The sequence below is a fragment of the Carassius carassius genome, chromosome 19, assembly GCF_963082965.1.
Source record: "Carassius carassius chromosome 19, fCarCar2.1, whole genome shotgun sequence".
Taxonomy (NCBI): domain Eukaryota; kingdom Metazoa; phylum Chordata; class Actinopteri; order Cypriniformes; family Cyprinidae; genus Carassius; species Carassius carassius.
The window spans coordinates 1210794-1222982 of record NC_081773.1 but is presented as its reverse complement, the minus strand read 5'-3'; the positions used below and the strand labels follow the sequence as shown (position 1 = coordinate 1222982).

The window sequence follows — 12189 nt, the reverse complement described above, 5'->3', positions numbered from 1 at the left end:
GCAACTGAACAACATTCATTGGGAAAACAGTCAATAATTAAAAATGATAGTTAAAGGCAGTTCATCATTGAATCCAGTGATGTCATCTCTGTTCAGTTAAATAGTGTCTGTGCATTTATTTGCAATCAAGTCAACGATATCGCTGTAGATGAAGTGACCCCAACTTAGCAAGCCAGAGGCAACAGCGGCAAGGAACCGAGACTCCATCGGTGACAGAATGGAGAAAAAAACCTTGGGAGAAACCAGGCTCAGTTGGGGGGCCAGTTCTCCTCTGACCAGACGCAACCAGTAGTTCAATTCCAGGCTGCAGCAAAGTCAGATTGTGCAGAAGAATCATCTGTTTCCTGTGGTCTTGTCCTGGTGGTCCTCTGAGACAAGGTCTTTACAGGGGATCTGTATCTGGGGTTCTAGTTGTCCTGGTCTCCGTTGTCTTTCAGGGCAGTAGAGGTCCTTTCTAGGTGCTGATCCACCATCTGGTCTGGATACGTACTGCATCCGGGTGACTGAAGTGACCCTATGACGTGGATACAGACTGGATCTGTTGGCTACGGTGACCTCGGAATAAGAGAGAAACAGACAAATATTAGAGTAGATGACATTCTTCTAATGATGTAGCAAGTACATCGGGTGTTATGGGAAGTGTTTCCAGTTTTGAGAACGTAGCGGACGTAGAGAATTATAATGTAAAAGGAGCTCATTCAAATACTGAGGTGCAAAACCATTCAGGGCTTTATAAGTAATAAGCAATATTTTAAAATCTATGCGATGTTTGATAGGGAGCCAGTGCAGTGTTGACAGGACCGGGCTAATATGGTCATACTTCCTGGTTCTAGTAAGAACTCTTGCTGCTGCATTTTGGACTAGCTGTAGTTTGTTTACTAAGCGTGCAGAACAACCACCCAATAAAGCATTACAATAATCTAACCTTGAGGTCATAAATGCATGGATTAACATTTCTGCATTTGACATTGAGAGCATAGGCCGTAATTTAGGTATATTTTTGAGATGGAAAAATGCAGTTTTACAAATGCTAGAAACGTGGCTTTCTAAAGAAAGATTGCGATCAAATAGCACACCTAGGTTCCTAACTGATGACGAAGAATTGACAGAGCAACCATCAAGTCTTAGACAGTGTTCTAGGTTATTACAAGCAGAGTTTTTAGGTCCTATAATTAACACTTCTGTTTTTTCAGAATTTAGCAGTAAGAAATTACTCGTCATCCAGTTTTTTATATCGACTATGCATTTCATTAGTTTTTCAAATTGGTGTGTTTCACTGGGCCGCGAAGAAATATAGAGCTGAGTATCATCAGCATAACAGTGAAAGCTAACACCATGTTTCCTGATGATATCTCCCAAGGGTAACATATAAAGCGTGAAGAGTAGCGGCCCTAGTACTGAGCCTTGAGGTACTCCATACTGCACTTGTGAGCGATAGGATACATCTTCATTCACTGCTACGAACTGATGGTGGTCATTAAAGTATGATTTAAACCATGCTAATGCACTTCCATTGATGCCAACAAAGCGTTCAAGTCTATGCAAAAGAATGTTGTGGTCAATTGTGTCAAACGCAGCACTAAGATCCAATAAAACTAATAGAGAGATTAGTTACACCCACGATCAGATGATAAGAGCAGATCATATGTAACTCTAAGGAGAGCAGTCTCAGTACTATGATACGGTCTAAATCCTGACTGGAAATCCTCACACATACCATTTTTCTCTAAGAAGGAATATAATTATGAGGATACCTCCTTTTCTAGTATCTTGGACAGAAAAGGGAGATTCGAGATTGGTCTATAATTAACTAGTTCTTTGGGGTCAAGTTGTGGTTTTTTGATGAGAGGCTTAATAACAGCCAGTTTGAAGGTTTTGGGGACATATCCTAATGACAATGAGGAATTAATAATAGTCAGAAGAGGATCTATGACTTCTGGAAGCACCTCTTTTAGGAGCTTAGATGGTATAGGGTCTAACATACATGTTGTTGGTTTAAATGATTTAACACGTTTATACAATTCTTCCTCTCCTATAGTAGAGAATGAGTGGAACTGTTCCTCAGGGGGTCTATAGTGCACTGTCTGATGTGATACTGTAGCTGACGGCTGAATGGTTGCAATTTTATCTCTAATAGTATCGATTTTAGAAGTAAAGTAGTTCATAAAGTCATTACTGCTGTGGTGTTGGGAAATGTCAACACTTGTTGAGGCTTTATTTTTCGTTAATTTAGCCACTGTATTGAATAAATACCTGGGGTTATGTTTGTTTTCTTCTAAAAGAGAAGAAAAGTAATCGGATCTAGCAGTTTTTAATGCTTTGCTGTCGGATAGGTTACTTTCCCGCCAAGCAATACAAAATACCTCTAGTTTTGTTTTCCTCCACAGCTGCGCTCCATTTTTCGGGCTGCTCTCTTTAGGGTGCGAGTATGCTCATTATACCATGGTGTCAAACTGTTTTCCTTAACCTTCCTTAAGCGTAAAGGAGCAACGCCTTGTGGTGCCATCCCAAAGAGGTTCAAAATCACTCTCACTGACCTTTTCCTGGACCGTGCCCAGCTAGTGGAATGACCTCCCAATCTCATTCCGAGTCTTTACTCATTTTCAAAAAACATATAAGATTCACCTTTTTTTGCCAGCACTTGACCAACTAATACTAGCAGTTACCTTGTCTTGTCTATTCTATTCTATTCTATTCTTGACAAAAAATAAAAACATAGCTACATGTTCTGTGCTAGACCAACAGAGACTTGTCATGGCACTTGTATACTGTTGTTAACTCATTGGTCAGATTGCTTCTATTGTTCTCATTTGTAAGTTGCTTTGAAAGTGAAAAAAGTGACGTGACATACAGTCAAGTATGGTGACCCATACTCAGAATTCATGCTCTGCATTTAACCCATCCAAAGTGCACACACACAGCAGTGAACACACACCCGGAGCAGTGGGCAGCCATTTATCGTGCAGCACCCGGTGAGCAGTTGGGGGTTCGGTGCCTTGCTCAAGGGCACCTCAGTCATTGTATTGCCGGCCCGAGACTCGAACCCACAACCCTAAGGTTAGGAGTCAAACTCTAACCACTAGGCCACAACTTCCCCCATGACTTTGGATAAAAGTGTCTGCTAAATGATTAAATGTAAATGTGACACAATGCAGAAAAAAAGTACACAGCAATGACAGGGTGAAACTAAAACATCAAGAGGGCAAACCCAACACACACACACACACGCACACATAGAACTATGAACTGGTTTGACTAACACAGCAAATGTGTAAAATAAAAGCAATAATTCAACTACAATGCAGTAAACAAAGTGTACAACAAGGTTACAATCCAAAGCATCAAGAGTGCAAAACAGACACACTCACTCAAACAAAACCTCACTTACACACACTCACAGACACACTCACATGAATTGGTATGGCTACAACCATATAGCCAAAGCAAGTCAGAACTGAAATAAGAGGCTGAAATCCGATAAAACCCAGAAGGATAAAGCTCTGATAAAACATTTATGTTCAGTTTTGTTAAGTTTTTATAGAATTGTGAGTTTTTTTGTTGTTGTTTTTTTTATTTTTTTTTTTATTTTTTTCTGAAACAAACTGCTTTCTCTGTGTTCAGGTTTAACTGCAGTAATAATAATTCAAAAATTGATGCTTCAAATTAACATTTCAAACCACTATATATACAATTTTTGTATTGTTTTCAATGGGCAGAAATTAATAAATAATAAAAAATAAATAATTAATAATTAAAATATTAATTAGTGCCATGAAAAATATATTACATTGATTTTACTGGGGTGTAAAAAGTAAAATTTCAGGTGAAGATCACAAGTGTGACTCCCAAATAAGGGCTAGTTTAGTCTTGAAAATCTAAATCATGCAGCAATAAGTACTTAACGTGCAGTCTGTTAGATATCACATAATTTATTACATGGGATAAGTTAATTGGCCTCTGCTGATTCTGCAGCCAATGAGCTGTTTGTGCAACATTTAAATAGTGTTCACTGAAAGCTGGTCCTGCAACACTGTTCCTCTTTAGTCATTCAGACATTTTTACTGTAAATATGAATGTTTAAATTATTTAGTGGAAAATATGCTGTGTCCAGTTTTGTAAAATAAATGCAAACATAACTTTATTATTACAATCTACACTTAAGCAGCTTCACAAGTGCTGCCGAACTGAACGTTAGCATGGCTGTAATTTGGTCATAGGCAGCCAGTTCATATTTTAACTGTAAACATCAATAATTCTAATGTTTTAATGAGCACCGCAGACAGTGTGTATCTGGAGACTGAGGTTAAGTTGTGTAACACCTAAACTAGTAAAATTAGCATCAATATGTCAACCTAAATTCATTCATTTCTACAAATATTTTTTTTATATATACTAGAAATAGCTCTTTATTTACAATTGTGGGGTTTCATATAGTTAAAATCTGAAATCTGACCTGCTGAGATTCATATTACTGAAACAATAATGATATAATGAGGTTGATGATTAAAAAGTATGAGATATATTGCCATATATATGAGATGAATAAGTAGTTCCAGTATGATGTGTGTTCACACTAATATTGGGGAGCAGATTAAGAGAGGACCAGTAGCGTCATATAAAACAGCTGCATTCCCAACTGACCTTATGATATGGCATCTCCACGGCCTGCAAATCCATTAACATCATCTAATAGTTCTAACATGTTTGACACAGGATGTCGCCCAACTTTTCTCATGTGGAATAATCATGTGACTGACTCTGAAGAGGATACTGTCAGCAAAGATGCTGCTGTGTGTGCATGGACTTCTGAAGATATAATCAGAATCAGAAAGAGCTTTATTGCCAAATATGTTTGCACATACTGTACAAGGAATTTGTTTTAGTGTCACAAGCTTCCAGTTCACAGAGACAACAACAACACAACATAAGATGCGAATAAAATACACATACATAAATATATAAAAAAAAATAAAAATTTAAAATAAAATGTATGTACTAATAACCGATGATGGAAAAAAATATAAAATAGATCTGTGGTATTTTAACAAGCTAATGGTTTTAGAAAATGTTTTATAAATTGTAAATTTTATAAATTTGTCCTCTTTTTTGAAAACTAAAATATGATCACCCTAGTTTATGTAGCGTGTATGTTGCTGTCCAGCTAAAGCAGGTGTTAAGAGGTCTGCTGCTCCTCCTGTGACTGATGTGAGGAGGCCGTCTGTCCCGGTGTTCCTCAGAGGTCTGCAGGATCTCAGAGTCATGGACGGCTGTCAGGTCACAATGACCGTGGAAGTGACAGGTATGAAAAGTCAGCTTTTGGAGGAGAGCGTAGTAAGAATTTTTTTTTTTTTTTTTTATAATGTTTTTATATTATATTATATTATTTTATTATTTTATTTGTTTTATTATTATTATTATTATTATTATTATTATTATTATTATTATTATTATTATTATTCATAATGGATACCATTGTCAGAAATGACCTTTTTCATTAAGTTGTAACATTTTCCTGCTGGATTTTATGTTCAGAGTCATTTTAACTTTTATGAAAACCATTTAATATAACAGTTTGATAGCATTTTTATCACATAATTACATTAAATCATCCATTAATTAAATAAATAATATACATGACATTGCATACCATTATATTAAATATTTAATTAAATATAATTATATTAAACTATACAGTTTATTCAATGTATACTGGGTGTTTTCATCTTTTTTTCATGTACATTTTTTACAGAGTCAAATACTTATATTCAGTAAGGATGTGTATATATAATTTAAACTTTATTCTGGTAAATTTGACTTTATTCTCTAAATATATATATATAATACATTCTGTTTATATTTATTTAGTTTTTTACTTTTTATTTATCAAAAAAAAAGTATATATCATTTCCAATATTGATAATAAATCAGCCTTTTAGAATGATTTCTGACAGATGATGTGAAACTGAAAACTGGAGGAATGATGCTGTAAATGCAGCTTTGCATCACTGGAATACATTTCATTTGAAATTATATTAAAATAGAAACCATTATTTTAAATTGCAGTAATATTTTACAATATTACGTTTTTTTCTGTATTTTTATTTTTTTTATTTTTATGCAGCCTTGATGAGAAGAAGAAACTTCGGTAATTCAATGCACTGTGAATTAGCAAGAACTAACGATCAATAACTGTATTTTGTAATGAACAATAACAAAAATAACGGATACAGTAATTAATGTATTGTTCATTGTTTGTTCATGTTAATTAATACATGAACTAACAGAACCTTATTTTAAAGTGTTACCGAAACTTCTTAAAAAAAAAAAGAAAATGTAAAAGTCCTACTGATCCCAAACCTTTGAACAGCAGTGTATATAGATGTTGTCCAAAATGTTTATTTATTTATTTGTTTGTTTATTTGTCTCTCTGTATGAAATTGTAAGGCTTTTTCTGTCACTGTTGCCCTGAGCAATTCATTGATGCAGATCATATACCAATGCAGGTTTGCAGTCAAATCTGTCCTATACATCATTGTAAAAAATTGTGGGAAGAAATTCCGATATCTATTTCACATATTTCTTGATACTGTGTCTTTTGCAGTGTTTAGCTGTAATGAATGGAATTTCCTTTGTACTCCCTTAAGAGGCATCATTTAACTCAGAATTTGCGTGTTGTGTCTAGAGTCTATGTGTTTGTGCGTGTTTGAGCAGAGGATTTAACTGTGGTGATTATATAACTGAGAGCACTTCCTGTGTAACGCTGAGGGCTCTCCTGACTGTGTATTTGCATGAACATGCGACCTCAGCAACTTATGAAGTCATATGAAAAAATTAAAGCAGGTGTTTTTTCCTCGCTATTGATGCAACTTAAGTGTCCCAATGCTTTAAGTGTCAGTACTGTGGCTTGTAAATCATTTCAATAAAATCAGTCAAGTGCTGTTGATTATTCTTTATTTTGTCCCACTGACCTCCATTCATTGTCTCTAACCCTAATATTCTTAATCATTGCAAGTGTGATGTGTGTTTTGTAGGAAATCCTGCCCCTGAGGTGATCTGGCTGCATAACGGAAAAGAGATCCAAGAGTCTGAGGATTTCCATTTTGAGAGGAAGGGCTGTCAGTATACTCTCTTCATACAGGAAGTGTTTCCTGAGGACACAGGGACTTACACCTGTGAGGTGTGGAATGAAGCCGGAGTCGCTCGGACCGAAGCCTCACTCACTGTACAAGGTACAAATCACACTGAAACATCACTTAATTATATACATTACCAAAGTAGGTATGATTTTCAACTAGATACTGATGTGATCTTGTCACAAATATGCTGATATAATAGTTGAATATGGATGTGAATCTTGGTTTGTTGCTCACAGAGCCTCAAGATGGAGTTCAGCCTTGGTTCATCACTAAAACCAAGTCCACTGCTGCCTCCCTGGGTCAGCATGCTCTGCTGTCCTGTGCGATCGCTGGTGACCCCTTCCCAGAATTCCTCTGGATGAAGGATGGGCAGGTGATATCTGGAGGCAGAGACTTTGAGATCCTTCAGAAGGAAGACGTTGTCTCATTGCTCATCAGGAAAGTGAAGACATATCATGTTGGAAACTATGAGATTCATCTCAAGTAAGAATTGTTAAAAAAAAAAAAATCTAAGCTATTGCTCATATAGTTTAAATTTGTTAAATGTATAATTAAATGTTTGTTATTTGGAAATGTTGACTCACTTTGAGATCTTACAGTTTTTAAGCTGCTTTCATACTAAATGTTATGAAGAGAGATTAGACCCAAAGGCGAAATGCAATAATTGTCTCTTCAATAGTGAGAGAAAACAGTCCAAACAGAAATACTTTAAATTGAAAACAGAGGAGCAGCCGTAAGCGCTGAGGTTTCAGGAATGTAAAGTAGACAGTCTCTCAATGAATGTAGTGGCAGCAACCAGATAGCGAACAGAATCCAGCGGGCTTTGTCCTCTGATCTCTTTAAGCATGCACGGCGGATGTACTGGGCGCCGGTTAGCGGCAGGCGGCCTGGACAGAGAGTAGAGCAACGTTAGAATAGAACAAATAGCCAGACCGTTCTCATCCCAAGGCGTCATGTACTGACCCTTTTGACATTTCGTCAACATCCTACGCACATGGCACCCTCTAGCGTCAATATTAGAAGCAGATAAAAATGGGCCAGAAGGCGCCTCCTAGCGGTCTAACCCTAACCCTAACCCTAACCTTAACCCATAATCTGTGTCTCATATTGACGCTAGAGGGTGCCATATGCGTAGGATGTTGACGAAATGTCAAGAGGGTCAGTATATGACGCCTTGGGATGAGAATGCAATAAAATAGCGATACGAGACTTGAATTGTCCGGGACAGGACTCGGACAAGACAAGAACGGATAGTCAGGAAACTGCCACCTGTAAGCATAGCGAAATAAATAATCTGGCAAAGAAACAGGAAAAGGAAGGGCAAGAAGTAGCAAACATATTTAGGGGAAAGAGAGAGCAGGTGCAAGGGGGTAAGCGCAACAACAGGTAACAATTGGAAACAGCTGAGGGTGAGTGAATGAGCGTGTGCGTGTAATGAGTTTGTGTGTGTGTGTGTGCAATAACCGGGAGGGGGGGATACCAGACTCATGACTGACTCATAACACTAAATCTTTACTTGTCACAATTTCGGAAAGACATTTTTTGCAAAACACAACACACAATTATCTATGGAATACACACAAATCTAACAGGAATTAATGTTACTGCAAAAGGTGTTTGCAAATGGTTGCTTTTGAGATATGTTTGGGATATTTTGAATGCCGTGCTTCATTTTGAAATAAATGTGAGGCATTTTGCATTTTGTATGAGCAATTATTGGATTTGTGTGTAATGTTTTGAAAAAAAAAAGGACTTAAAGATTTAAAAATGTATGGAAACATAAAAAAACTGTAACAGTTATTTGTACCCAAAATTGAAATGTTTTACTTTCAATTAATAACGTTTAAAAAGGTTTTTTAAGATTATTCTTTAAGGTTTGGATTTTAATTTAATTTTGTTGATTTTATGTAAAGATATGAAATGTTTGACACTTAGCCCAAAATTAAATAGTATCAAATAAACTCTGCCCCAAATAAAAACTTTTTTTTTTTTATTCTTCTATGTTTTACATTGTGACATTATTTTTATGACCACTTCTTTTCTTCTTCAAATTTTAATGACCATGCAAAAATAATAATATAAAATAATAATAAAAATAGAAAAAATATTTTAAGAACTTTTTCAATTTTTAAGTATTGCTACGTCATGTTAGTATTTGTTGAAATTATTTAAATTTATTCAGATTTTAATACCAATACCATTGCATCAGTGAAAGAAACTGTAAAAAATCAGGATTAAATAAAGATCATTTACAATGAGAAATGCACATTGTGTTATTTATGCAAAAAATCTTTTTTTTTTTCTTTTTTTTTTTTGTGGATAAAATTCATGAGATCCATGCTTTTAAGTTCACATGCAATGAAATTATGCTCGGAAACAGTGTTGACATATCAGGAATGATTGTGTTTTCTTAGTTCCTCATTTACTTTAAAATTCAACAGTTTACAATAAATGAACATTAGCGGTCAAATTTCTTTTGTTGATCTCAGGAATAAAGTAGGAGAGTGCAGGTCAGTGGCTGCTCTGCACGTCTGCGAGGACCCCATGTCATCTGCTGACGATTCTCATAAACGGTACATTCTCCTTCTACTCTTGCTCTCCTCTGCCCCAAAGCTATATTTACAGCCCTTACCCCTGGAGCCCTGCACTTAATCTACATAATCTCTCTTTATGACCAAACGCTCTGTTTATGCTTCCTCTCTCGGCTGTGCTGTTGTGTGGGTTCATCTAGGGGCCTCATTTGGGTCTCATTTCCCTATAAGGTCTCTGAAGTCATCTCTGATGCAACTCTGTCGTGTTGAACTAACTCTTCCTCTCGATTAAGCCGCTCTCCAGTGTGGGCTGAGCTAGCTGGGGCTTTAACCATCTCTGTGTTTTTTTTCTTCATTCTTCCTGCAGCAGTCGAGGGGTGGAGAGGACAGCGGCAGGCAGGGGAGGACAGCCGGAGACTCCCAGCACTGCAGTGTCACTCTCTGAGCCACTCTGGCAACACAGCAGTCAGGATCAGGAAGAAGAGGAGGGCTGTGCCACCCGTGGGCTTCTCAAACGGCGCGTGGAGACAAAGGAGCATCGGGAAGACCAGATCCGACAGCAGGAGGCCGAACAGATTGACTTCAGAACTGTGCTCGGCCGCAAGGTCACCACTAAGAGCATCTCTGAGGAAGACCTGAAGGAGATCACGGCCGAGCAGATGGACTTCAGGGGGAACCTCCAACGGCAGATCAAGCCCAAGACCCAGACAGAAGAGGAACGCAAAGTCAACTCTCCACAGCAGGTGGACTTCAGAGCAGTACTGGGAAAAAAGGGGAGCCAAGGTCCAAAACCCGGTCTCGGATCCTTAGTGAAAACACAAGCCAACAAAACTGAAGCTGTTGACTTCAGATCCGTGTTAGGTAACAAGAAAAAACAACCATGCCTGGACAGGAATGGAGAAAGCCAAGGCGATAAAGACACCCGAGGAAAGAAAAACGATGTGAATTGTGTGGATGGAGGGATAAAGGAAAAAACAAAAGCAGCTGGAAAGAAAGAGCTCGTTTTTACGCAAAAACTGAGTGATGTGAGGGTATTGGATGGGGAACGTTTGCATCTGCAGTGCCAACTTTCATCTGAGTCTCCTGCTAAAGTGACATGGACGCTTGATGGAAAACTCATCAAACCGTCCAAATTCATCATCATTGCTGATGAGGGTCAGTGTTGCATTTCACATTTGATATTACATAAGAGGACTAATTTGTCATGGATGAAGTTTGGCACTGGGAAGTTTATCAGCCCTTTTGAAAAATCCAGCATATACTGGTTAGGTATAGTATGTTTTGAAGCATGACTGCTGGTTATGTGCTGGTCCTAAGCTGGTCCTGAGCAGGAGCTAGTTGCTTAGGACCAGCACATGGCCAGCTTAAACCAGCTTCAAAATGTACCTAACCAGCATATGCTCATTTTTTCAACAGGGACGGCCTCGATTCGTTTATATGCTTGTGTACGTGATTCAAACATCAGCAGACCAGAGGTAATCATGGTTCGATATTCATTTTATACAACAGCTCTCTAAACAAGAAGTTAATATTGAGTACCTGGTTTTTCAAACAGTTAACTTTTGGTCAGTAATTAAAATAGCTCAAAATAAAGCCAGTGCTGGACTAACTTTGCCGCTGATAAACATAACTTTCCTGCAAACAAACACTCCTTGAATGCCACTTGTCCAATCAGACACTAGGACCAGAACTAACTGTTCATAACTAAATCTTTCAACAGTGGTCACGACAATAAAATGGCAGGAGTGTAATTGGATGAGTGTTTATTCAAGCTATTTCAGCATGCAATAGGGCTATCAGTAATGATGTTTGAGATATCAGAAGAGAAATGTCGTTTGTAGTTGTAGACTGAGGGCTGTGGTTTGGACCCTTGTGCCATAACTAACCCTGTGTGTTAGTTTATCAGTGTTGTGACCAAGAGAAGTTAAAATATGCATGTATGGATTACTGCAATATTAAATGGAAGTTCTGCTTTGGGAACTACCAACATAATCTATAATTTGCCCCATATGATGTCTTTGACATCATTCATGCCTCAGAGACTTTCAAAACAAGTTAACCATGTCTTAGATGAAGGGACTTGTTTAGCTATATAATAAATTTGTGTGTGTGTGTGTGTGTGTGTGTGTGTAGGTGGTAAGTGCTCTCTGAGCATTGATAAAGCTCTGCCTGAGGACGAAGGACAGTATGTATGCAGGGCTGAGACTAACGAGGGCAAGACAGAGTGTTCCTGTATGGTCCTAGTGGATGGTGAGTGTATCTCATTACATACCAGTGCAATAAATGTGTTTACAGCATGCTCTTCCTGTATCCACTCTATAAAACTCTATAGAGAGATGAGGTGCACTGTACCCTGTGTTCAAAAGTGTCAAAAATGTAGTTGTTTTCATTTTTTTGCACAAACAATTTGATATTTTTCATTGAAATCTTTGTGGTCTAGGAGAGTATTATGCTTTCAGTCTGTCTGTTTTGGGCTGGACATTGTGTTTGTCCATTTCCCTTGAGTCCTTGTCTGAGCTCTG

At 37.5% G+C, this 12189-nt stretch overlaps 1 protein-coding gene across 1 annotated transcript in view; it reads left to right on the top strand.

The window, feature by feature from the left end:
• LOC132094845 (myosin light chain kinase, smooth muscle-like) overlaps positions 1-12189 on the top strand; it is a 105192-nt gene that overhangs the window by 75461 nt on the left and 17542 nt on the right. Inside the window, exons 12-17 of the mRNA XM_059499475.1 lie at positions 5162-5299; positions 7032-7229; positions 7373-7619; positions 9626-9709; positions 10038-10822; positions 11801-11917. Coding sequence (XP_059355458.1) covers positions 5162-5299; positions 7032-7229; positions 7373-7619; positions 9626-9709; positions 10038-10822; positions 11801-11917 — 1569 coding nt within the window. The remainder of the gene's footprint in view (positions 1-5161; positions 5300-7031; positions 7230-7372; positions 7620-9625; positions 9710-10037; positions 10823-11800; positions 11918-12189) is intronic.